The 27,693-nt window shown below is 43.1% G+C and overlaps 2 protein-coding genes across 6 annotated transcripts in view; one reads left to right on the top strand and one right to left on the bottom strand.

Moving 5' to 3' along the window:
• Positions 1 to 1,149: 1,149 nt before the first annotated feature.
• On the top strand, positions 1,150 to 26,921 carry Tectb (tectorin beta). Of its 5 annotated transcripts, none has more exons than XM_087185303.1 (11): positions 1,150 to 1,525; positions 13,543 to 13,669; positions 13,780 to 13,937; positions 14,587 to 14,777; positions 16,191 to 16,333; positions 16,438 to 16,510; positions 20,018 to 20,121; positions 20,257 to 20,340; positions 21,551 to 21,713; positions 22,819 to 22,891; positions 24,042 to 26,921. In XM_087185303.1, the coding sequence occupies exons 3-11, from the start codon at positions 13,862 to 13,864 to the stop codon at positions 24,122 to 24,124; spliced, it is 990 nt and encodes a 329-aa protein (XP_087041429.1). In that variant the 5' UTR covers positions 1,150 to 1,525; positions 13,543 to 13,669; positions 13,780 to 13,861; the 3' UTR covers positions 24,125 to 26,921. The 5 variants fall into 5 exon arrangements, 3 of the variants coding, with proteins under 3 accessions (XP_087041429.1, XP_087041428.1, XP_087041427.1); XM_087185302.1 differs by having other exon boundaries at positions 13,487 to 13,669; XR_015440468.1 differs by having other exon boundaries at positions 21,551 to 22,891; positions 24,042 to 24,074.
• The window catches only part of LOC101713282 (guanylate cyclase 2G-like), a 41,593-nt gene continuing 38,675 nt past the window's right edge, over positions 24,776 to 27,693 (bottom strand). The window contains exon 22 of the mRNA XM_004839017.4: positions 24,776 to 25,300. The gene's annotated coding sequence lies outside the window, so the exon portion shown is untranslated. The remainder of the gene's footprint in view (positions 25,301 to 27,693) is intronic.

The raw sequence follows: 27,693 nt of genomic DNA, 5'->3' as shown, positions 1-27,693 counted from the left end.
GTGTATATAATTTATTTAACCAATATTATTGGGAATTTATAGAGCTAGTAGGGGATGCGGTTAGGATATGAGCCCAGGCATCCTCTTAACTTTAGTGAAATCGGACTGAGTCTCAGTTTCTTCACCAATAAAAGGTCTAGATTAAGAAGCCTTCCAACCACACATTCCACTTAATCCATCTTATTGCTAAGCCAGATGCAACAGGGGTAAAAGTGGAGGCTTTAAAAACTGGACATGTCGGAGCCTACCATGGCCCCTCACCCACTGCTGCTCAGCAGCCTAATCTGTTAAGTCTTGGTCTCTTCAGCTAAAAACTGAGGACCATAGAGATACCCACTTCCCTGGGCTGCTCTAAGACAAGAGGGAAATGGTACTTCCTGACTGTCTCAACAACACCCTACACCTCTAACTTGTGGCAGTGACTTTGACTGGAGGAATTCAAATGCTAATTTAGCCCTTCAATTCCCCCTGCTCATACAGTGGCAGCTGATGAGGCACTTCACGGAGCGTTTTTACTCTGAAGGTAGAAAGAGACCCAAAGCAACATCCAAGTCACACCAGGAATATCACCTAGTGGCTGAGTTCTGGCAGAGGATTCACCTGAAGGCTTCAGGCCAAATTTGACAGTCCCTCCCCTCCAGTGCAGGTGGTGGTGGGGCAGAGCTCTGCTCTCCGGAAGCCCAGGCTGGCCAGTCACAGATCCAACAGAGGCCTGGTCCTCTAGGCCACATCTGGGGAGGCCTTGTGGAGGGTTCTCAAGGGGTAAGGAGGCCGGGGTAGTGGCATCGCCTGCCCATGGGCCAGGGCAGTGAAGTTAGGGACAAGCAAATGCCAGCCGCTATCTGTACCCTCTCAAGAGGGCCTGGAGACCTGCAGCCATAAGCTCCTTACAGAGGTGACGCTTTGACTTTATTTCTAACCAGTGAGAGAAAGATGGAGACTCTTCTCCTTGGATGTTTTCAAACTTTTGAATTTACCATCCCAGGAGGGGCACCAGCCTCCTCCAGAGGAGCAGGGCTGTATGCAGATGGTGCCTAACAGTGAATGGTGTCCTGCTGAAGAAACAAGTCTTCTCTTGCCATGCCCTGAAACCTGTACTGCTTGCTGAGCCAACTCACCAACTCCCTCCTTGTTTGATCCCCTAGATGACCTGAAAGTGCAGAGCAGCCAGTGGAGGCGACCTGAAAATGCAGAGCAGCCAGTGCATAGGAGCCGCTAAAGGCAGCCAAGAGGAAATGCTTTGCCCCATCTCCACCTCTCTGCTACTCGCACAAATCTGAGGATAAAAATTCCCTCTGCCTCCCCTTCAGTTTCTCACGTTTTCTTCTAACACAGGAAGCTGGTTCAGAGGTTGGGAAAGGGCCACTTTGTCATGAACCTTCCCTGCCCTCCCACTGTTCCCTGAAAAGAGGTTTTCTGTTTGACACTAATGCAGAACTTTCTCTATCTGGGGCTTTGAGAGAGGAGAGGCACTGGCTGCAGCGAGACCAAGAAGCAAGCCAACCTGTGGTGACCACCAGCTCTGGTGAGTAGAGGGGCAGCTTTTTGGAGGGCAGAAGAAGCAACAAACAGCTTCAGAAGCAAAGCTTTCATTGTCACAAGACGCCTCTGGCAATAGTGGGACAGGAGCCAGAGGATATCAGAAGGGAATGTCCCACGTTCTCACACATTTTGCCCTGAAGGTGTATCCAGCTGCAGGAAACAAACACCCAAATATATTACAGTTCACCGTTCTCGGCCACACTTCTCAGTCCTCAGTCCTCCAAACCTGGGCAGATGGGATGGACATGTAGATGGCCTAATTGTTTCTCATGAAAAACACTGTAGTTGTTTGGGGATTTTTTTGGTACTGGAGAACTCGGGACCTTGCACTTGCGAGGCAGGCGCTGGAGCCACTGAGCTAAATCCCCAGCCCCTATCACTATAGTTGTTTAGATTGTATTTGATGGTCTCTTCAGTAAGAAATAGCACAGACTCCTAGATAAATGGATCTTTAAAAACAAACCAAACTGCATGCGGTGGGGCACGCCTGTAAACTCCGCACTTGGGAGGCTGAAGCAGGAGGACTGCCTTGAGCTCGAGGCCAGCTTGGGCTGTATATATATACTCACTATATATACACATATACATAACTCACCAGGGCCGGGGATTTAGCTCAGTGGTTTCGCCACGTGCCTCAAAAGCGCAAGGTCCAGAGTTCAATCCCCTGTACCAAAAAAAAAAAAAATTATATATAACTTACCATATATATATATGGTGAGTTGAAGGCCAGCTTGAAGTATATAGTCTGAAGTATAAGATCTTGACTCAAAAAACAAAACAAAAACCTTAAAAATAAAAACATACCAAAGCAAAGTAATAAGATGTCAGCTCTACAAGGAGTCTTTAGAAAGACTTTATTCCAAACTCCCATTGGCACGTGAAAACCCTGCGACTGGGAGAAAAAGTGACTGACTCTGGGGCAGACGTGGATGTAGTGACCAGGAGAGAACGGTGGCTCCCACAGCCCCGGAGCAACTGCTCTCCCCAGCTGCTGAGGAGGGCGGAGCTGCGAGAACAATCCCAGCCCACACCCCATCCCCAAGAGCCACAGAGTTTTAGAAGAAAAGGCTCTTTTATATTTCCAAAAGAGTAACAAAAACATTGAAAACTTTAATAAATGCTGCTTAATTAGAGATCTATAGTCAATAACAATATTATTACCAAGATTATCACCTTAGTACGTAGGCATTGCCATTCTAGAGCTTCTGTATGTTTTGTTCATTTTTCTTATTTCATTCATTTATCAAGTATTTATTACCTGGCACCAAACACTGTGCCAGTATAATTATTTGCTAGTGCTTCTACTATAAGACATAGAGAACTTTTTTGATTTCCTTTTCATTTTACAAATTGAATTAATAACCATGTGAATTAATGTAGACCCAGAACCACACAGCCTAGGGTCACAGTCAGACTTCCACTTATTAGCTAGCTATGTGTTATAGTCAAAGATTCTTAATCTCTTTGTGTCTCAATTATATATTGAATTACTATACATACCTACCACATCAAGTTGTTGCAAAGAATAAATCTCCCCATATATGTAAAGTGTTATTTATGGTAGTTCCAACCCAGTGAAGATTGCCGTCTACTGGAATTTAAATGTTGCAAAACAGTTTACCAGTTATCATTGCATTTTAGTATTTAAAAGTATAATGACATAGTTACTTTGCTGATGAGAAAACAAGTCAAAATCAAAGGCCCACCTAAGTATCCTGAGCTTACAACTCTAAAGTCCTCCTGCACATATGACCCTTCTTTGAAGGAAGAGAAAACCAAATTCTTTATACCTAACCAAATTTTATTCAGCTTGAACTTGACTCTCTGATCTCAGCTGATTGGCCCAGGGATTGGCCCCTCTACACTCTGGTCTACAACCATGGAGGTAGCTGGCTTGGCAGAAGATCTCTGGCAATAGGGTACTATCTGACCATTCAGATCTTCTCTTGGGGGTTAGACAGAAACTCAGCAGGCAGCAGAGTGAGCAGAATATCTGCCCTGGAGAAGAAGAGATGCACAGACTTGGTATAAGAGTTACTGTTTCTGGCCAGATAATCACTACAGTTCTGACAACCACTGACACAACGAGCCTAGAAACCCAAATTCTGTTGTATCCCCCACCCCACCAACCCTGGAGTCCAGCACCCAGAGGTCTGAGGCTTGCCTGCTTTGGGTCACAGGGCCTGGCCACACTTAAATGTGAGCCGTCTTCCCACTGAACCCTGCCCCCATGTTCTCTACTGGGGTTGGGGGGGCTACTCTTTAGAATTCAGCGGTGGAAGGCAGAAAGCAGAAACAAGAGCAGACAATGGGCCCTTGTTTGATATGTATGATGTTTTTTCCCACAGCCAGCTGCCGTCAAAGAAACCACCACAGTATTAACAGTTCTTCTGCTAGGCCAGGGCCCAGGAGGCAGCTGGTGGACACTTCTAATGCAGTTCAGGTTGGCAGGCTTGGCCTTGCAACATTACCAGAGGAAGCAGAGGTGGAGGCTCTGGACAATGAAGAAGAAAGGGCAGAGAAAAGATATCCCATCAAAATTATATAGCCTATCAAAAACAAGTCATTCGCAGGAGTATGTGACATAGAAAAGTTAGCGGTGAGAAAGCACTTCTCGTTTCTGCTAATCAAACATTAAAAGAATTGAAAATTCAGATCATGCATGCGTTTTCAGTTTCTCCTTTTGACCAGAATTTATCAATTGATGGAAAGATTTTAAGCGATGACTGTGCCACCCTTGGTACCCTTGGCGTCATACCTGAGTCTGTCATTTTATTAAAGGCTGATGAACCAATTGCAGATTATGCTGCAATGGATGATGTCATGCAAGTTTGTATGCCAGAAGAAGGGTTTAAAGGTACTGGTCTACTTGGACATTAATCTTTGAACACTTGCTGACTGCTAAGAAATCACCAGAGGGGAATAGGATTTTGACATGTTAGGGCATTAAAGAAAAGATGGATTTAAGAATTAAACCATTACATGACTCTTCCAAAAGGCAAAAATCCATTCAAAAGTGACTGTCCCAAATGCCTTATGTCAAATAAAGCAGATTGCACTGATGGACATCAAACTTGAAGGAGATGTTTCAAATTTTATATTTAAAGGGAGTAGTAGGAGGAAAGGAGGGCAAGCAAAAATTGAAATAGTAGCAGTAACGTTAAATCGTGTTTACATAGGAGATTTATAGTCATGGAAGGGAATAAAGCTCTGTTATATTTCCTTGCTTCAATTTCATACCAGATGCATTGGGACATAAAGGACTTGTATTACAGTAGCTGGGACAGCAAGCATTCTATCCTGAACTAAAAGTGATTCTTTAGAGACATAACCTGCTTACCCGTACCTGTCTTTGACTCATATTCTACTTTCAATAAAGCATGAAAGTGAAGAACTTGCAAAAAAAAAAAAAATGAAGAAGAAAGGGCAGAGAATGTCAACACTGATTTCCAGGACAGTAGAGCAAAAGGAATGAGGAGGGTTGGGGAACCCTCTACTTTCTACAACCCCCATGAATTATTTCAATCTTGGATATGAACAATGAAGTTCATTGTCAATCTTATGTAAGGTGGCCTTAATTACTCAAATGCCCCATTTCCCAGCTAGACTGATGCCTTAAAGCTCTTCCCTGTTAGGAATCTGCTGTCACTATTGTGCATAAACTAGTTTTTCCAAATAAATCACTGGATTAATTAATCAGAGCCCCTACATGGGCTCAGAAGTCCTCTGGGCCCTTTCCTTGCCCACAGCCAGTGGAGAGGCTGGCATGGACCAGAGACCCGAGGACTGTGTGACACACACCAAGGTTCTCTTCCCTGACAAGGACAGAGGCCTGTGCAGCTGCACCTAAAGACTTTTCAGGGGATGAGACACCCAACCACCTCTAGAATGAGACCCGGAAGAAGTCATTCTTTAACATGGCAGAAGCAAGGTTTGTGAGCACAGCCTTCTTTGAGCTTTACTCTTAGAACATTTGGGGACCCAGGGAATCACCTTGTTTCCAGATAGTTCTCTATGTGGGGCCTTGAATCTGGGCCAAGTCCTTCACTTTTTCTTTACTAGGAGTCAGATGACGAATATTTAGTAAGCACTTATTGAAGGTTTTCAGGCTGTGAATTGATAAGGCAAGGATGTCTTAAGAAGAGTGATCTCTCAATAAATTTACCTGGTCAACTGACATGAAGAATAGACTTAAAAGTGTCACACATTTTTCCGCCTGTTCATCAAACAAATGAGAACCATACATACAGTGTCAGGGAGAACAGGAAAATGGGACTAGTCAGAATCAGGTACATGTGATCATTTAAAATACATTTAATTATCATATCAAGCATGCCTTTTGCAGAAAACATGCTGATAGAGCTGCAGAATTTTGAAACTCCTCCCCTTCCACCTCAAGGTGCGACTTGGTTCTTAGAACAGAAGGGAACCTTGCCAAGAATGTGCACTACAATTATACAGAATCCCTTCAGTGCAATGTGGAAATGGTATTTGCTTCAGAAGTACATGCATGCTGGTGCCTGGAGTAATCAGTACTAGTGTTAATAATCAGTATTGCCTGCCAAAGCTTGGCTGAAGAAAAATGAGGGAGGACTTCAAGAGTCTGTCTGAGTCTCCATATACCAATTGGCCAAAATAAATTAAATTCACAAGAAAATAAAAAATAATAAATACCTTTCAACTAGTGTTGAGGTGATGATATTGCAGCTTGAAAAATGAATTTTTTTTGTATTAAATTCTTTTATTGGTACATTGTCGGTATACAACACAATTACATTTCTCATTGGGAATTGTACCTTTACATGATGCATCTTGGTTCTTACTGTTTCCCCATTCCTAGCCCTCCCCTCACCCCCTCCACCCTTCCCTATTTACAAAGACTTTATTTGCATTTTGTCCATTTCTCATCATTTTTCCTTTTCCTTCTTTCCTTTCCCCTGCCCTTCCCACTACCCCTACCCCTTTGGACCTTTCCTTCCTATTTTGCATTATCGCTTATTCATTCTAATCATTGGTACATTTTTCCCCCCATTAAGTTTATTGGTACATTTTCAGTATACAATACCATTATATTCATCACTGGGATCTTGTACCATTACATGAGTCTCTTGGTTCTTTTTTTTTTTCCCCCTTCCTGAAAAGTGCTTAGATTTGTTTCAAAGACCAATTTGTGTCATTTATTCAACCAGCAAATCACTTGTTAAATCAACTACTTGCTGAGTGCCGTATAGGGAGGTAAGCATTTAATGCTGAGCAAAAATCCAGAGCTAATCTTTGCCTTGATGAGCCTTTCAGTCTAGTAAGAAACTTCATCCAAAAAAGTCACAACTATCACAGGTATGATAGAACTATGAAGAAGAAGTGCATGGTGCTATGATGGTGTACCTTTCAGCCTTGGAGGAAATACAACTGTTTACCCTAAGAATAAGAAATGGGTTTCAACTCATATGCTAATGCCAACTGATGAATATTGTCTAGAGTACAGTGTTGAGAATACTTCTGACATCCTCTTAGATATCAGAGAGGAAGTGAGCCTTGGTTATCACTGTTTGGCATGGATGCAGAAGGGAGAAATGGCAAAGAATGTGACTTGTATGTACTTTCTGTGCCTGGCATCCAAATAGAGCATGTAGGCATCTAAGAACAGAGTGAAGAAAACTGTGGCTACAACTGCATGGCTCTTGAATGAGAGTGCACTAGCAAGAAGAAATATGCTTTAGTTCACATGAAAAAACTGAACACTGAAAAGAACTTTTTAAAAAAAAAAATGTACACGAGGATTGATGAAATGTATACATACATGTCTTATATCAGAGATTTATTAAGAACCACACCATCTGCCTGTAATATTCTTCCCTTATGCATGCACGCATATATGTGACACTCATGTGTACATCCACTGTCACTCATGCCAACTCCACATCCCACCCTACATACCTCTTCCAACAGATGGTCTGGACCAGGACATCTAAAGTAAATGGTTCCTTGCTGCCCCATTATTCTCTATGTCCAAATCTCATTTGTGTCCTTCAAAATCTTTTATATTTATACCAAGTTAAAGATACAGAGATATAGATAGATATTCATTCATAGATATTTTACACTTGATCTTAGCCAAAAGGCCAAGAAGCAATATATACATAGATGTTTTTACCTATTCATGAATTAATGAATTAAGGGTTTTGTGAGGTTTTTTAAGATTTTATTTTATTAGCACATGTGTGCAGTACATAATGTTTACATTCCTTGTGGGAAGTTAGTACATGTACATAACGCATCTTAATTCCTTTTCTCATCCCTTTTTTCTTCCCTCCCTCCCCATTCACCCATCCCTTGATCCTCTTGCTTTGTTTTGTTTTGTTTTGTTTTTATACATATTTGCAGTACATAATGTTTACATTCCTTGTGGGAAGTTGGTGCATGTACCTAACACATCTCACTCCCTTTTCTCATCCCTTATCCCTCCCCTCTCCATCTATCAATCCCCTTCCCATTTGAGAAACTTTTATCTCCTTATTTCCCATTATCTATCTTTTACTCTTTATTTTTACTTTGGGTTTATCAAATAAGAGAAACCATGTGATATTTAAGCTTATGTGTCTGATTTATTTCACTTAACATTATGGTCTCAAGGTGCATCCATTTTCCTGCAAATGACTCAAGTTTATCTTTAGAGTAGTACTGTAAGGTGTATAAATACCACATTTTCTTTATCCATTTGTCTGTTCATGGAAATAGAGGCTGCTTCTAAGATTTAGCTGTTATGAATTGTGCTGCTATAATCAGGTATGCATGTATCACTGTAATGTGATATTTTTAACTCTTTTGGGAAGACACCTAGAAGGGGAATAGCTGGGTTAAACTGAATTATGAATTGTTGAATGAAATAATACATGAATGATTTTCTGGAAAGTTTCAAGAACAGAATTATTTTCCATGGATGTTTTAGACTGCCAATGAGATTGTCTTAGTTACTTTTATCAATCATGGGACAAAATACCCAACATACACAAGTTAAAGGAAGAAGGATTTATCTTAATTCACAGTTTGTAGAGGTTTCAGTATATATTCAGCTGGCTCCAAAGCAGGGCAGCATGGCAGAGGAAAAACAGTCCATGGCATGGCAGACAAAAAGCAGCAAGCCTTGCTTCTTCTTTCCCTTTTCATTCCATCAGGCTACAAGCCTATTTGTTAGTGCTACCCACACCCAGAGCACAGTCTTCCCTCTTCAGGAAGTCCCCCCACATCCAGAACTGTGCTAAACCAATCAGTAGACTAGTCTAGTATCACACACCCATGGTCCAGTCCCCTCCCAAAGCCCCACCTATGGGAACATGAGACTTTGAGGGAACATCTAGATATAAGCCACAACAGAGATCCTTACTCTTGACCTGAGGAGGAGCTACATTTGAATTCTCAGCCTTGTGATTGACAGTGGAGAAGAGAAGGACAGTGGAGAGACAGATGAGGGAGGGGGCTAATGGGGTGATAACAGACAGGACTGTGGGTCCTACTCTTCGGAGGGAGACAATGTTCCTGTTTGGAGATTAGCTAGAGAAGACTCCAGTTTGCCTGTCTGAGATGATGTGGCTCTTTGCAGCTGGTGCTCTGGGGTCAGGGCTTCTTGCTCTGAACACCTGATGCACTATCAGCAGATGATCTTTTCTCACTTCTCAATTGTCCCGTGTGAAGCATACTTTCTCTGGAGTATGACTAATTCCTGGGAATGTTGTGAGGTTTAAGCCCTAGAGGCCTGGATGGGAACCTACACTCACTTGGCAAATAGAGCCTCCCACAAGTGGAAGAAGGCTTGATTCAGAGCTTAAAGGAAACAATTGAGTCCACTTAATAAGTTCAATGTTTAATGAACTCAAACAATGCACTTTAAAAATAAGTTGATTGGAGATGATACCTCAAAGAACTAGGACTAGAAGTCTCATTTGACCCAGCTATTCTACTGCTGGGTATCTTCCCAAAAGAATTAAAAGAATCATACCACAGTGATATATGTGCACCTATGTTTATAGTGGCACAGTTTGTAATAGCTAAAGTTTGGAAACAGCCCAAGTGTCCATCAACTGGAAACTGGATAAAGAAGATGTGGTTTTTTAATAAAATGGAGTACTACTCACCCATAAAGAAGGAGAAACTAGAGACATTTGTAGCTAAATGGATGCATATCGAGGCCATACTCTTAAGTGAAATAAATAGGACACACATGTGTAAATACCGAATAGTTTCTCTAGTGTGAGAAACTGAAAGTGTAAATAAGGATGAAAATGATTAAAACAAATAATTGATAATTTGAAATAGGAAAAGGTCCAAAGGGGTAGGGGTGGTGGGAGGAGAAGGGAAAGGGAAGAAAGGAAAGGAAAAATTATGAGAAAAGAAAAAAAAATGGAAATGAAGTCTATGTAAATAGGGAAGGATGAAGAGGGTGAAGGGCGCACAGGTAATGGGGAAAAAATAAGAACCAAGATACATCATGTACAGGCACAAGCACCCAGTGATAAATGTAAACGTATTGTATACCTACAATGTACCAATTAATATATATATAAATAAAATAAATAAATAGAAATAAAAATAAGTTGATATAGCAGCTTTTTAAACTTTAATGCATGTTACTGGCTTTATTTTTAAATTCCCTCTTTAACCTCTGTAAGAGTTCACTAGTATTCTTTATCATGACTTATCACCTATTGATGATTTCTGAACTATAACTGAAAATGTTGACTGGAATTTTGCAAATGGCAACACTTTTGCATTTAGACCAGCTTTCACTAGTCACTCAGTACTTTCAAGTAGAACAGATACCCTCTCTTGCCCGGCAATTCATAAGAGAGATGCAAGACAGACAAGCTCATTTTTTTTTTTTTTTGTACCGGGGATGGAACTCGGGTCCTTATGCTTGCGTAGCAGGCAGCAAAACCACTGAGCGAAATCCCCAGCAAGCTCATTTTTTGATGAGTTCCATAAAACCCTCTTTATTGAGCTTTTTCAGAATCCTGGATTGATAAGATCTTTCAATTGGTTTTGAAGGAAAAGTGTGGTTTTGAAGAATTAGCAATGGTTTCAGCAGGTGACTTTGCTTTTGAATTCCACACCTCACAGTGGCGCGCCTCACTCCATCTTCATCTCAGGGAGAAGAGTGTTGGAAAACAGAAAGCAGGCTAGGGTGGGGCTTCAGAATGGTGAGTAATTACCAGAAAAAATAGAAGCCTCTTGCCTTTTATCAGAGCAAGTATCAGATGCTGTTTGGCCCAAGTACATTTTGTCCCATTCTATTTCTTATGCAAATTAAATATCTAGAGACTAGCCAGCCACAAAAGTTAAATCCACTTCCCCAACTTCATTCAGCTTCTCCTTGAAAGGAGTATCATGTACCTGATAGTCCACTCCAAGAAATTGTAGGAGAGATCGCTCTCTGTCTCAGAATCTTATCATTATCGGGCTTCTCTAGAAATCAAAAGCACCTACTCTTTTGTTAAGGTGGGCTTCTGTAAGGAGAGCAGTTACCATTAAGACACACTCAGAGTTCATTTGGGAACACTATCCACATGTCCTTCCAGCTTGAAGATACCAACTTCAGAAGCAAGTCTTTACTGCTTACTGTGTGCCTGGCCCTGGATTAAGCAATTTACAGGGATTACTTCATTATGTCCTTGCAACAATCACAGGAGGTCTGACGCCCCTTGTTATAGACTTGGAAACTGAAGGCTTGGAAGGGTCCAGTTAACTTGCCTAAGATGACACAATTAAAAATGTGACAGAACTTACGATGTCTAATTCCAGGGTGACATAATCTAGCACTGATGACAATAACCTGTGCTCTATAGTAGTGACACACTCCTAATATGCTCAGATTTTTTGATTTCTCAAGTAGAACATAGAAACAAAAGGCTTTCCAGGTGCTTTGTTCTGATAGGAGAAAATAAGGCGTGTCTATGCAGACATACATATATCGCATTTCATATTCTGAGTAACATTATGTCATAGACATTATCATGTCCTTCCAAAAGAGAAGGAAATTTAGAATCACAAAAGCTAAGTAACCTACCCAAGAATACAATCAGTAAGTGGTCAAGATGGGGTTTGAGTTCCAGGCAGAATATCGAGTCCAAGGCTCAGCCTCACCCCATAGCAACTTGCAGCCACCTGCCAGAGCCCTCAGACATTCCCGCTGGAGACAGAAAGGCGTTGCCCTCCACCACAACCCTCTCCATGAGTGAACCCGTGCTTGTAAGTGAGCAATAATAGGACACTGTTGACTTGCATGGGCCCAACTTGGCTGATAAGAAGTACATATTTGAAGATATGTGAAAAGGATCCTCTTGGAATGGGAATAAGTACCCTAGGCCGCATGGAAGAGCCATGCTGAATTGTCCATGATAAGCAATAATTTATGTCAAGTCAGGGGCATGGTCCTTGTGCAACTGGCTTATTTTAAACTTCCAAGACCTGGCATGACTTACTTGTTCCTTCCTCTATCAAGCATTCTGATCTCCCCTCTTTCCCTGTCCCATTCTACATTCTCAGTGCAGACTCCCATGGCCCTCTACACTGCCTTCCCACTAGCTCCTCGGGGAAAGAAATGACTTCTGAGCTGCCCATGTCTTCCAGGTCCAGTACCTAGTGTACCGCAGGGGCCCAATAAATGTTTGATGAAAAGGAGAGAAGAGTCACAGAGAGTTAGAGCCTAGTCCCAGGGAAGAGAAACTCACATGTGAGATTCCCATGTCTTTTTTTCTACACAGGAATGAACTATGGCTGATGTTTCCAGGCTGAACTAAAACCAAGCCTGGTGTTAAAATATTTTTTAAAATATTTTTATTTTTAAACCCTTTCCTCTTTCCTTCAGCCCATTTGGTTCTTCTCCATAAAACATACTGCGTCTGCATTATACAATATAGATGTGCCTCGTGTTACATAAATCTGAGGTCTACAATGAGATACTCTCTGGTGTTTCCAAGGGGAAAAAAGGGGGCGAACTCTTAGAACACACACGTTACTAGAAACTGTTCATTGTCTTTTCTTATACATCTATATATTTATCTAGTACTTTACAGTTTAAAAGAGGCTTGCCATCATTGCTTGGCTTTCCTATCCTATGAGATCAGTCCAGGGTTACAGCCTCTATTTTACAGAGAAGGAAACTGAGTCACAGGAACCTTTTAATAGCTTGCCATATAAACACTTCCTTAGTTCTTTGATGCTATCATTGCAAAACATGCCATCAATTTAACAAGAGATGTGAAGAAATAACCAACTCTACCGTATTACGTAGGCATAGTGCTCATGAGATACAGCCAGTGTTTCTGAAACATGAAATTATATGTGTTGCCAATAATATATCTGGACCCTTTATGGGAATAACACAGTCTCTGCTGCTTCAGTGGGGTCCTGTTGGGGACTAAGGACTGAATTATGGGAAAGTCTAAGTTGCTTCCTCCACTGTCATTGCTCTGGAAGAGTAATAAAACTTAGAAGACTAGTTAGTGGGTATGCCAGTTAAAGCTGCATTCCAGAATGAAGCTCTAGACATCAGAGTTTATTTTTAAAATATTAAAGAAAAATAACCTTTAAAATGTTTGCATTAATACAACCCTTTTTTCTGTCAGGTATAATAATGCTGGATGTGAGTCTTCTTGAATTCACAGTTTAGTTCTCCTAAATATAAAAATAAGAAAACAAGAAATAAAGCAAAGAAAACAAGACATAAATGAACAAAATTGACACCTGGACCTGTGCAGAAATAGTTTGCCTCCAGTTAGAATTGCTTTTTGTACAACGGGTAAAAATTCAACTTTTTATTCCACTCCTGCTTGAAGCAGTTAAGAAAAAAACAGTTTTCCAATTCTGTAAAGTAAAAGAAATTAGACTCAAGTGGTAACTGAGCTTCTCGTTGGATTATTGTGCAAGGTTCTCTTTTGTTCCCCCACAGTGGATAATGTGTGCTCATTGTGACTTATCTGGAGCTGGTTTCTTTTACACACTCAGGCTATATAAAGTCGAGGTAGCACTGGGGCCCGAGATTTGGGAAGCATCTGGGAGGCAGCACCACCATCGGAGAGAATGAGGCAGCTGGGGACAGGAGCATCCGCCTGTGTTACCGAAGCTCCCAGTGGTATGAGCCCCACTTTGTGCCCCTATATCCTTGGAACTGTCCCCCAAGACCCTATGTGCTACTTAGCTCCAACCCTTCATTTTAACTTTTCACTTGTATTTCTGACCTAGAATGATTGAGGACTAGGCCTGGAAGGAACGGATTTGGCCAGTTGGGTTTGGCCCCCTGGCAAAGACCCAGTGCTGAGAAGCAATGGAGGTGAGAGCCTTTGTCCTGCTGGCTGTGGTTGCAGAGGCCTCAGCGAGATCATGCACTCCAAACAAAGCAGGTACGCCCAGGTGCCAGGCCCTTCCGGGGAAAGGAACCTTTCCTGAATTTCCCTTGCAATGATTCCAGCTCTGTGCTCCTACTGGCTCTGTTACAAAAATAGAGTAATGTAACCAAGTAAAAGCACTTAAGTCCCCAGTGCCTATGGGCTTTTCCCACAGGAAGCAAAAATACTGGATCGACTAACTTTTTTAAAATTAAAGAATACTCACTCTCCCTCCTCCCTCTCTTGTATATAAAACATCTACACTTTTTTTTCTATTTGACTGTTGAATTTCTGTCCTGTGGCATAAACCAATGTTTTATCACATTGTGTATGAAATGGACATTTTAATTTTATGTGCTCACTTTCCTAGGAGATATGTACACTATATTCCAAACTGTGATTGCATAGGTGCAGTCTCAAAAATAAAGTGAAAGTTTTTAAATGGACCATTTTAAATATATATGCAATGTATATCCCATTATTAAATAGATACAGCATAAGCTATTAAAGGAGAACTTCAGCAGCTAAAATTTGGGGGAATTCCTAATAGCTAGAGAAGAGCAGCAGGAAAGTGTTTTTTCCAGGCATGCATGGAACCTGCAGCTCTGTAAGTAGACTGATATGATGATCGAGTCTGATTCAAACTATGTGTGTGCATTTCCAGATGTCATTCTTGTGTTTTGCTATCCCAAAACCATCATCACCAAAATCCCAGAGTGCCCCTACGGATGGGAAGTGCATCAGCTGGCCCTCGGAGGGCTGTGCTACAATGGGGTCCATGAAGGTGGCTACTACCAATTTGTCATCCCAGACTTATCACCCAAAAACAAGTCTTATTGTGGAACCCAATCTGAGGTAAGGGGGAGGCACAGCATGCAGAGCTGCTTAAGACAAGGTGATTGCACCCAAGAATGCCATGTTTGCTGTCCATCCTTAAGAGGATTCAGAATTTCCTGTTAAAAGTCAATCCTTATAAAATCTACCTACTTTAATGACCCTTCTGACTTGACTTTTATTCTCCTAATCTGCTGCCAGAGCCAACAAAGTCACCTACTGCGAAGAGAACAAAGAATATTTCTCACCTCTAACTCACTTCAAATTCAGAGCCTGTTCTTATAAACTATCATTCTTCCTGAGCTGCACCTTTCTCAGAATTTAGAAACAATAATAAAATGCAAAGAGAAGAGAATTTTAAATGAGTGACCAGAATCTAACACAATTCTTAACTGGGTCATATGCAGAAACCAGGACAAGCAATCATGGAATCCTAAGGAAACACAGAAATCCTCTTGCCAAGTATTTTCATGCGGCAGAGGAGAAATCTGAGACCTCTCAGTAAAGACATTAGTTTAGGACTACGAAACCAGAAGGGACACGGTCACAGAGTGAGGCTGGGTCTTCTGACCCTCCCGCTGTGATCCAGCACTCCTGCTGCCTTGACACCAGAAGATTATACACCGAAGACCTCAAAAGATGTGATTTAGAGCTTCCAGGGTCAACTCTTCTTCTGAAAGGCCCACAAAAATTCAGAGATTTCATGGGTAGAGCCATGTGTGTGATTAGCAAAGCATCATGTTCTTCGGTATATCCTGGCGAGGTGAACGAGAACCCATCTCTGGGACCTCAGGCCTGAATGTCCCAGATCCCTTCCAGTCTGTGATTTCAAAGTCCAGCATGCCAGGGGAGAGAATTTTAGAAATAGTATTTATAGTTGGAAGCAGGAAAGAGCAGAGAACTAGAGAGTAATGGTCTAGATTTGGGAGAGGGTGAAGATATTCACCTAGGGTACTCAAATGGGGGAAATGCATAAAAAGTTGATGTGGAGAAATAGAGACTCTTAAATTGGTTCTTTTTGGTTGAAGCTCAATGAGTTTATGGGCTTTAAAAATTGTATTGTTATCAAGGCATTAAATGTTTGTGTTCCATTTGCGTGCATAATGATTAATTCATCATGAGAAGTTGGTACATGTACATAACAGACTTAATTCTTTTCATGTTCCCTTCTCCTACCTTCTTTCCCCTCCCTCTATCTCTGTGACATCAACCTACATTATTTTAAATCATTCTAATTGAAGGGACTCAAGAATTCCACAGAAAATCAGCTCACCCACAGACAAAAGGAGTGAATTTTTCTGTCAGCAGCAAACATTCACGTCTCCCCGTTGGACTTTTTTTCTGAGCCATCTTCACCCACTTTCCCCAGAGCCCTGACTCTCTTCCGGGGCCACAGGACCACCTAAATGCTTCCTTCCTTCCTTTCTTCCCCAGTACAAGCCTCCCATCTACCACTTCTACAGCCACATCGTTTCCAACGACAGCACGGTGATCATGAAGAACCAGCCTGTGAATTACTCCTTCTCCTGTACCTACCACTCGGCCTACTTGGTGAACCAGGCTGCATTTGACCAGAGGTAAGCTGCCCTTCGGGGTGGATGGTTGGCCGCCTGGGGCTGTGCTGCAGTCCCATCAAACAGGCGTGTTTCAGTCCTTATGCAAAATTCTCTCCCCTTTTCAGAGTGGCCACTATACATGTGAAGAATGGGAGTATGGGCACATTTGAAAGCCAGTTGTCTCTCAACTTCTACACTGTAAGTCTGACTTTCCTTTCCAGAAGGTGATGGGATGCTTCCTGTGGACCACTCTTACCCAAGCTCCATGCAGAGTCCCATTCTACGTTCAAATGGAGACAGACGCTTTGCTTTAGCTTTAACCCTCTTTGAAGGCTAGATGCAGCTGAAAGCCAGACTCATAGGCAGCATGAAAGAGCTGAATTGTGCCGCAAATATATAAGGCCAACCTTCCCATTTCACAGGGGAGAAAATTGAGACAAGGTTGGCTGTAATACAGCCGATGTCTGACTCTTAATCAAGGTTAGTTTCCACGGCAACTCATTTCAAAGATCTATTTATACTTAGAATCTAGCTTTTCTTAAGACATTCGGCAGAAGGTTTTGAACTTCCTAACAGGGACAGAGCTGAGGGGAAGCAAGGATTAGCCTCTGCTGCCTGCTTCTTTAGTCCCTGGAGCCTTTCAGCGAGTGGGTTTCCGCATGGTCTAACTTGGGCCCGCTGCCTACAGTGACATGGAATTTAAAGGCACACTTTGGTCTTTGCGGAAATAAAGTGCTCCAGAGAAACTAAATATGCAAGGCTGTCAGCCCAGCTATCTTTCCATCCAGAAGGAGTGCTTTGTGTTTGAGATCTGCAGCTCCCAGTGAGGACACATGCATGCAGAGAGGACATTGGCCCAGCTGGTCGAGGAAGATGCAGGCAGAAACACAAGCCTTTATGTACACTACAACTGGAAGACAGTCTTAGAGGGCAACTCACTCAACTCACTCATTTCACAAAGGAAATTCCTCTCCTACCTGGAAGCCCACTCACCTGGAACATTTTGAGCTTGCTTTGGTGCTGCCTAGAAGCCATTAGCCCTGCTGAACTCAGCAGCAAGAGCTGGGAGTATCAAAGATAACCCAGTCCATGTTACAGATGAGGATCTAAAGTCCAGAGAGAGCAAGGGATTGGCCTCCAAACCACACAGGTACTTTGAGGAGCACCCCCATCTTAGGGTACAGATCTCCTCACCGTGGTCTCTCCAGTGCACTTTCTGTGAGGGTCAAAAAGCGTAAGTTTGGGGTCCCTCATCTACACGGGCCCATTTTCAGGCCCTGCATCTCGTTCTGGATTCAAAATTCTTCTTTTTTTTTTTTAATTAAAGAGGGCTCTCCACATTTTATAAACTTCAAGGTCCCCTAAAACCTAGATCTTCCCCTAGCCACAGTCCAGTAGTGGTTAGGTCCTGAGAAAGGGAACCCCATGGGGCCTCTTGATCTGTCTTCAGAGGGTAAGTACAGCGTGGGCTGCCAGTGTGTTGAAAAGGTGCCAATGCCACTGCAGTCCCTGTGGAAGGCTGGCTGTCAGAGGGGAGCTAGGTCAGCGTGCATCGGCAAGTCTCAGAGGATATCCTGATGACAGGCTATTTTTACTATTGAGTCCCTGTTCAGAAGCAAATAATTGTTACTTTAACCAGATGGAGTTGCAAATACAAGCATGTGAAGATTTTACAACAGTTGTCAATAGAAAGACACCAGGATTTTCGAAAATCATCACCCACCAGCATCCTTACTGGGCTAAGTTTCAGATCTAAACATCAAACCTCACAGCTAGAAAGAGCTTATTCTCTTTAAAAATAATAATAATAATTTTAAAAAATAATACTAATTAAGAGGCATGTCCTCGACATCACTCAGGCCACCCTCTGGAGAGACAGAGTAACAGGGCATCTCCCTGAGTTGTCATAGACGTGAAGCCAAGGCCTCCCCCAGGACCCGTCAAGGCCTGTCAGGTAAGCAGACCTCAGGAAAGAGGGGCTGTGCCGTCCAGAGACATGCCCTGAAGAACATTCTCCCATGGGCCTTGTTTACTGCACCTGACCTGTGTGGCTGGTATTTTGTTTCTCCCTTTTTCCGCTTTGAGAGCATTCTTGTGTGTTTCTGAAGCAACAAGTGTTTCCTGCATATATTTCCACCACATTACCAGAAAGGGAGCCATGGCCTAGATAGCACAATGGAATCAATGCCCTGCTAATTGCTTACAATTCTGAGAACACCAAATGCTGGGCTCCAAAAGCACGTGTTCTACTCAGCGTGTTTCTTCTCTCTTTCGTCCCCGTGTCTCTCCCACTCACTTTTGCCAAAGACCTGTGATTGGTATTCCTAGCAAAAAGTTATTTTAACTCCTGGTCCAAAATAAAGGAGGGTGGTCAGCTTACAGAAGTAGCATAGCACTGCAGTTAAGAGAATGGTACTTGCCACCAAATCATGGGTTTAAGACTAGTTCTACCACTGACTAATTGTGTGGCTCTGGCCAAGTTTATTAACATCTCTATGCCACCATCTCTGCATTTGAAAGCAGGCGTATAACTCTTACCTCGAGATTTGTTATGAGGATTAAATAAAATATTTTTAGGATGCACCTAGTATAGTGCCTGGCAATATAAGTGCTCCAGACAATAGCCAGTCCCCTGAATGTAGATTTTGACCCCATTTGACATGAAGATGGAGGGTTGCTAGTACTGTTACCTTTACAGAGATGAATATCAATGTCAGTGTGGGATTAGGTTGATTTTTATTCCATCAAAAGAGTCCTAACCATTCCTCTTAGACAAAAAGAAATGGAAAAGCTTGGGATGGGAAAATGCAAGCAAGAGTCTAAAATCAGACTCCTAGAGTCAGGACACATGTAGGGCAGTCTCCTGGGGCAAAAGAAAACCCAAGGGATGGATTCTTCCCTAGATGGCTGTGTGGCTCCTTTCCCACTTTCTTGGAGTCCTGCTCAAATAAATGCTCCCTCCTCAATGAGGACCCCCGACTGCTGTCTTTAAAATGGCCTCCCACCCTTCCTCATCATTCTAATCTGCCTTACTCAGCTCTACCATTTTTATTGCTTTCCTGTGTAACACACTCTATTCTAACGCACTGTATAATTTATTATTGTCTGCCATTCCTGCTGTAACATCAGATCACCGGAGACAAATCTTTGTTTTGTTCACTAATATAGCTCAATATATAGAGAACCCTACCGCAGAAATGGTTCAAATATATGGAACAATCCCTGATGCACACTAGGTAGTTACTAAATTATGTTTTTTATTGTTGTTGCTATTAATCGTACTGGGATTCAGATTATAAACTTTCCAAGCCAGTGTGAAATCTGCTCAGGCAAGAAGTAGAGGTGAACACAGGCTGAGAGGGGCTGTATGTGTTCGGTCCCTCTTGTCCTTGGGTTCATAAAATATAGTGCCTCAACATCCCTGGATTGGACTCTTTCTCCACCCATCAGATTTTGTGGGCATAAATGAGATGGATGTACGTGATTCACCATGACTGGCAAATCTAGACCATGGGACGTTCTTACACCCTCCAAGGTGACGCCAGTACCCTAGGAGGCACAGCTCCTCTGTCCCCAGAAGTCATTCCCTGTGGTGTCGCATGCTTGCTCTTTTGGTTTGATTCCCACCCCCATGCAGCTGCTCCTCCCAAACCCACCTGCTCAGTCTGAGAGGTCATAACGTCCAATGTCCATTTCTTTCCAAAGAATGCCAAGTTCTCCACCAAGAAAGAAGCCCCCTTTGTCCTGGAGACATCTGAAATCGGTTCAGATCTGTTTGCAGGAGTAGAAGCCAAAGGGTTAAGCATCAGGTAAGTGCATCTCCTTTGTGCTTCTGTTTTTAAACACAAAGAAATAGAGACCATCCAAGAGACGTTTTGGTCACCAGACATTTCTAAGCATAAGAATCTGTGGCTCCAGGTGATGCTATTCTCTTCCATTTCCAGGTTTAAAGTGGTTTTGAACAGCTGTTGGGCCACACCCTCTGCTGACTTCATGTATCCCTTGCAATGGCAGCTGATCAACAAGGGGTGGGTACCACTCTTAGAGTCAGGTCCGAGCAGTGGGGCAGCCCCCCTACTTTGCTCTGGCTTGGAATAACTTAGGAGGATACGTGTTGTTCATATCGGGCCCTTTTGGAGGAAATCCCAGTTTTCAAGGGTTCCTGGAGAGAAAAGAGTGGCTGTGTATCCAGGGTTTTCCTGTGCACACGAGTGCATGTGGATCGCACACCCGTTTTGGAGTGATCCGATGTGGAGAAGGAGACGTGGATGGGAATGGTGTGAAACTCTCCCAGAAGTAGCTGTCACCCAAGGGCAGGTGCCATGGCCTGTGCTGAGAGCAGCACTGCCAAGACATCAAGGCCTGTTCATTATTTCCCTCCTCCATCTTCTACCAAAGCTCTGCTTACATTATTTTCTATTGCCGGTCACCATGCCTGGGGCACTCGGGCTGCAAAGAGCTATTTCTAAGGCCTCACGTCTTGCTTCACACAATGATCTCGGGTTTCTTGGCCAGATGATCCTACGGGTGTCTTGTTCTACAACCTGGAAAATGCCCACAGCTCCATCGCTGTGCTAGGCCACCATGAGGAGAGCCAGCTCTGCTCCTTGGTCCAGATATGAAGGCACAGCCTTCACCCCCAATTTCACTCATGAACTCTCAGATGTGCTATGCCTTAGATCCTGCCTCCATGTCAGTAAAGACACAGTTGAAGGTCATCTTTCCACCCACTTTCTTTGCCTGTGCTTAGAATGTGACCACAAAGATAAGAATGTATGTATAATTTAAATAGTGGACATTAAACTCAAGGCTCCAATGGCAAAACGTCATGAAAGAGGGTGTCTATGGCAGCACCAGGATGCTGCTTCTAGCACTGTGGCCTATATCTTGTGTCATCTTGGGGCTCTGCAAGCTCCCAAGCCATGGGAAGGCTTCCTCTTCTGGGAGTCTCATTTCTTTAGGATAGAGGAGCAACTTACCAGGTGTGTGGCTTCTCACAAGTCACTCTCCTCTTGTCCCTCGTCTATAGAACGGGAACAATCATGCCCATCTCGTAGCCCCTCACCTTGACTTCATAACTGCAAAAATGAAGGGAGATATTACCTGCCATAGCACTCCAGAAGGGCAAAGGCTCGCAAATCTAGGGGCGTGTTGCTGGGTACAAATTAGCTTCAGAGAGCCCTTGCTGAAGCTCCCCAGAGTGACTTTTCACTGCTGCCCCTTTTCCTATGTGCCCAGCTGCCCCACAGATGAAACGGTCCTCGTGCATGAGAATGGGAAGGATCACAGAGCAACCTTCCAATTCAATGCCTTCCGGTTCCAGAACATCCCCAAACTCTCCAAGGTTTGGTTACACTGCGAGACGTTCATCTGCGACAGCGAGAAGCTCTCCTGCCCTGTGGTGAGCCACCTTTCTCTGAGGCAGAATCTCTCCCAAGGGGGCTGGTCCTGGAGGAGCTGGGCTTTGCTGGAAGGGTGTAACCTGGCCGGTGTGGGTATGTGTAGATGGCTTCCTGGAGGAAAGGACCCAGGTGCAGGGAGGGAAGCATGTGCGCTGCCCACCCTGCCACCCACCACTTGCCCGGGGTGGCACGGGTCACTTACCCCACTGGTTTCCTTGACTTCAACAGTGATAAGTAGGGATTGTCTTTGCCTGTTGAGACCATGTACTATAAACTTCCAGTGGTAACAAACATGGAAATGCTTTGAAAAAGTTAAACGTGCAAGGGAATTTAAGGTGTTGGCCTTTATAGTCTTGATGGGATAGTCTCCAGAGAGGGGCTGCAGAAATTCTGGACCAAGGCTTATTGGACAGTGAGAACGGCTGGCAATCTGCCTGCTGAGGTTCAGAACCATCACCTTAGAGACTTCCAAGTGCTGAATCCCAAGTTGTCCTCTCCGGTGTACTTGGATTGGAAGCCTCAGAGTTGCCAAAAGGCTGCCACCCACATGCCTGGGTACTTGCGGAAATAAGCTTATCATGTCTACATCTGTTGATGCACTTGGCCATAAAATGCTCATTGATGATCACAGAGAGAAGAAAGGAAAGGAGTCAGAGGGTGCCAGCCAGGGAAAGGGTGGGAGAAACATTTTGCAGTTGATCAAAATGTGAGTATGTTTTGAGTATAACACCACATACATACATGAGTATGAAGTGACATCACATTTTTGAAAAGAAGAAAAAAAGAAAGAAAGGAAATGAACCAGAGCATATTTTGCAAGTGTCCACTTTTGAAATCACTATGGTGAGAGTAACCTAAGTAAAGCCTTTCTCCTTATTAAAAGTTGATTGTTTTTCTGTACATAATGGTCATGACCTCTTCCAGCAGGATTTCTTCCAGATTGTAGAGTTAATAGTTTTTTTCCTGGATTCTCTGAATTACAAATAGAAGGCAACTGGTATGTATGGATTGGGAAAGTTTTACTCCATCCAGTTTGTTGTTGTTTTTAAAATCGTCCTCTGTCTTCCTCTCCTTTGCTCATTTCTTATCCGACTGTCTCCTCAGACCTGTGACAAAAGGAAGCGCCTGTTGCGGGACCAGACAGGGGGCGTCCTGGTGGTGGAGCTGTCCCTGCGGAGTAAGCCCCCATTTCCATGGTTGCCTACATCTGGGCTGTGTCCACAGGCATGGCTAGTTTGAGCATTTTCACTGAATTGCCAAACCAGGTGTGCCTGTGGACACAACTCTCACCTGCGCCCAAGTCTTCAGGCAAGGGATGAGAGGCAGTTCATGCCAAATGAAGGAGCTGAGGTTTGTTAAGAGCTCTACGCTGAAAAGTTCTATCCACAGCCCAGAGTCAAATGTCCCTAAGGAATTAGGAAGTGCTGAGCAAACCAAGCATTCAGTGAACAAGAGAAAAAATGAAATGTTTTAAGAAAATCAAGTACAAGTCTATAAACTTTTATAAAGCATCCAGCCCTGCCTGGCCTGGGCTGGCACTGGACAAGACCCACAGGGCATCTATCCTCAAGGATCTTGCCATCTAGCAAGGGCAGAGGTTACTGTTAAAAGGGTGGGGTGGCCAGAATGCTACCAAAGCTTGTGGCAAGGGGATTCAGCTCCAACCAGGGCTTATGGAAGACCTCTGTGGAAAATTATTAAGGTGCCTCAAAGGCTGGTATAACCCGAGGGTGAGCAAGATCCATGGGGAGGCTGGGGCTTTAGCCCGGGCACCTGGGAGTATAGTTATCAAACTGAGCCCAAAGCCCAAGGCCCAGGCTGCCTGCTGATTTTGTGTGACCTGCAAGCAAAAAAAAGAGTTTTTCCATTTTTATCTTAAAAAATATTTTCCAACACATAAAACTTGCATGAAATTCAAGTGCCGGTGCCTTTAGTTTTAGTAAAACACAGCCACTTGCTCATTTAGGTGGGATAGTATGGTCTGCAGCTGTTCACACTACAATGAAAGTGTGGGCTAGTGGTGATACAGGCTGTGAGGCTCACAAAGCTGAAAATATTTACTACCTGGTCCTTTGCATGAAGTTTACTAACTTCTGCCTTCAGAGAGTCCAGGAGAAGATGCTGTGAGCAGAAACCTTTGTAAACTTCAATATGAACTCTGTCCTTCCTCCAGGAAATAGGGTGCTCACAGTTTAATGGGTTTAATGTGGGATGTGTGGGGCCGGTGGGATATGGTCAGGTTTGTGTTTCGGAAACATAACTCTGAGACTTCTCCTTCCGTGATTTTTCCTTAAAATCCACATTCTCTCTCTCTTTACTCACTCCAGGCAGGGGATTTCCAAGCCTCTATAGTTTCTCAGGTAAGGAAAAAAGACACTTCTGGGAAATGTCATGGGCAATGCTTTCGTAAAGCACATATTCCTTTCAAAAGATGGCTCCAGCCAAACTCTAAAGAACGGAAACTCAGGCTTTAAATCTCACCTGTGTGGGACAGAGGTAAGGAGCGCTCTCTCCATGCAGCCCCTGGGCCCCACAGGGAGGAGCTGGGAGTCACCTGGATGAAGGAGGATCAGTGGGACCCCACTCCCCTCAGCCAGCTAAGCCATCATCAGGTGGCTTACCTCAGCTTCCTGCATTTGGAGAATGTGGTTTTCAATAATCTGTGCATTCAACAAATATCAGTCCCTGTTATGGTTCTACTCATTATCTGGCTAACCTTGAGCAAGGACTTCACCTCTCCTCGGTGGAGCTGGCCTAATAATTCCCTGCCTCGTACATGGTGCTGTATGGATTGTTCAGTTACAGTCGAAGGCACCAAACACAGCCAAGTACAAAGCAGACATCCAGTAAGGGTCAACCATAGTCATGAGTACCAGGCATTGTTCTAGGGAGTGTGGCTACTCCAGTGAAGGAAACAGGCAAGGGGCCTGGCCTTCCTAGTATGTGTGATGCACAGGGGCAGGAGGGACATGATTTAGAGGGTGGACAGGGAAGCCTCGCAGAAGAGGAATCGTTTCAGCTGAGCCCAAAGACCTCACTGGACTGCAGAGAAGGAAGTGAATATGTAAGGAAATGGAGTAAGACCATCCCATTTATTAATAAGCTCACAGACGCAGACACTGCTCTCATCACTAAGGAAAATCATGTAAATCAACTTTTTAAAGTCCAACTCTAGACGCTCATGTCTAAGGGAAGACCTACAGCAAGAGCGTGACAGGGAGCTTCGCCATTACTGCATGATCCAAGTCCAGATGCCCACTTGCCAGAGGTCCACAAGCTAGGTTTATTGGTCAGGTTCTTAGTTCTGAATCTTCAGGGGACTAACAAAAATGACTGCATAAAATGTGGAGGGTTTTATGAAGAGCCACGTAAAACCAGGAGTTGACAGGTTGTGTTGAGTCAGGTTGGCTAGCCCTGGCCTTCGTACCACTGTTTCTCAGTATCGTTTTCCACCCTTCTGGTTCACAGATGTTCTCTATCACCTTCTCCTGATGCTGGGGATCTGTGCCGTATTGTAGGAGTTAGCCAGAAAGCTGCAGCTCCTGCCCCAAGGTCGTCCTCAGAGATGACAAACTTGTTTATTGTGCTGCCAAAAAGAACAAACAGAAGACTATGCTGTCGGGGAGCAGAGGACAGTGCTTTGCCAAATATATGTTCTAGTGATTCTTGTGAATTCAGTGACCCTTGTCCTTTGGTGCCCCACTTCCTCTTGCTACTTCCTGTGGCCCTGGATCCCAACAGCCCCTCCCCTGTAGCTTGGGGTGGGACCTTCTTTCTCAGACTCAAGTCAGGACAACACAGGCTCCTTTGAAAGCTATTCTCACTTTAAAAGACTTGCACACCCAACGAAGGGCAGCTGAGCATTTTGAGGAGAATGTAGGACATAACCACAAAGTCACTGCTAAATACAGAATGCACAGGAACAGCCAACTTTGCCCACCAAGGGCTTTGTCATTCAGACTGTGCGATTCCACCTAAAGATCAGAGCAGGGGCCCCAAGCAGGGGCTTTCAATCTTTTATTGATGTGGGAATCAGAATGGAATGTGATAGTTTTGCTCAAAACTTAGAAAGAGAAAGGAAATAGATTCCTGAGAATCTATTAGTACTGACCTAATTTGTTTTCATTATAACATTTCTTAGAAATATATATATATAGTAGATGTAAATTCCTTATTCTCTTAGTTGATATATCCCTCTAAAACTCAAAAGAAAATTACTAATTAAATATGAAGAAAGCTGCAAAAGGAACAAAAACTCGCATCCGTCTACCATAATATTGCGGTACTGCCTGCATGAAATGCTGCGCAGCATGCCTGTGGAAAGCCCCGCTCCACACAGACTGTCTGAGCTGGTGACACGATCGTACCATTTGCCTGTGACACCTAATGCTCTTACCAATTTCCCCCTATTTGCTCTACTAAAGAAATCTTCTTTGGACTTTGGATCTGACCTCAGTTAGCCTTTACTTAAAATGTTCAAGCCAACATTTGTTTCTGTCTCATTAACTTACGTTCCTTAGAATGGAACCCGCAAAAAATATCAGAAACACACATGAAACACAGCCAGTGAAATCACCTGGAAGCAGACCCTCAAAATGCGGCCACCCCATGATCCAGACAACATCAATAATTTATGTTTGTCAACCAGATAAAAGCTGAATGAGCCAACTCTGGTGGAGAATTGGCTGGAAGATGATGAGAAAACCCGAGTTTTAGTCTTAGTCATATAAAGACAATTAGTAGCCTTACAACTTGAAATTAAATGTTAGTTGATCGCTCTGTATTTAATGTATTTGAGAAGTTTTGAAATCTTCAGTTTGGTAGTTCTTTATAGCTTGTGTTACTGAAATCAGAAATTAAACTAGTTATCAAATCTCCAGAGACATGAGCTGTACGTGTGGTTAGTCACAGGCTAGAGGAAAATGACTCCGTGCATCTACACTGGATCTGGTCCTCCACTAGTTTGAAAACTTTCTCTTTCACAAACTCAAGAGTTTTGTAGTCGGGAGAGACAAAAGACATATTTTATTGGTTCTAGTCTAAAACTCTTAAATAGCTTACTTACAGCCAAATTTGTAAGTCTTTGGCTATCAGACTAAAACAATGTTATATTAGTTTGGTTTTATTTTGTCAGTATGTTTGATGATCATGTATCTCCACCTGGTGCTATGCAATAAATAAAATGTTTTAAAATAAATAACCTCTCACTGCAGTTTACAGTGTTAATATATCATGTTGAAAGTCAGTTCTTCAACCCTCCCAGGGGCCTCTACTACCAGTGCTTCTTAGACTCGTGTGTACACCACAGACTTTCCGTTGTTCTGACCTACATTTCCACTCCAAACTCTCCATGCAAGGGGATGAAGCCATTCTGTGTGACTGTGATTTGAGGGAAAGGGTCTCTTGTCTCTATGACCCTAAATTCTCCTGCCAGCAACTGGATGTGTTTTGGTTTAAGGTAACTAAAGGCTGCACAATGACTGGTTACCTTTCCTGTCTTATAACATTTTTTATTGAGGGATTAAGAGACACCCTCAAAATAATCTCTTGTAAAATCTTCTTAGTGCTAAAAATAAAGCACGCATTAAGAGGAGGAGGAAACATGCATACATTCTCCCTCGGGTATCCTTGGTTAACATAGAAAAAACACTGGATATAGATTTTAGGAAAATAAGCTTATCAAAAATCCTATTTCTCTATCCCTAAACACTCTCTGTTTCTCTGTCTCATCCCCCCTCACTTGTGTGCACAGTTTATTTGTGTGTGTGTGTATCCATGAATGCATATGGGTGTTTGTGTGTGCTTATGTGTGTATGTTTTGTATGTGTATTCATGTTAAAATGTTCAATGAAGAAGGCAGATTTAACTAAATCTTTATTATATGAACACAACTTATGTAAGCATGTGGGCTAGGGCTAGAAAGAAACAAACACACACACCTTTAACACAACTACAAAGATGAGGTAATAACAGACGATT

This window comes from Heterocephalus glaber, unplaced genomic scaffold, assembly GCF_053883595.1.
Source record: "Heterocephalus glaber isolate CG9 unplaced genomic scaffold, H.glaber_assembly_v1.0 deba00001497, whole genome shotgun sequence".
NCBI classification, from domain to species: domain Eukaryota; kingdom Metazoa; phylum Chordata; class Mammalia; order Rodentia; family Bathyergidae; genus Heterocephalus; species Heterocephalus glaber.
This window is presented reverse-complemented; position numbering and strand designations above follow the sequence as displayed.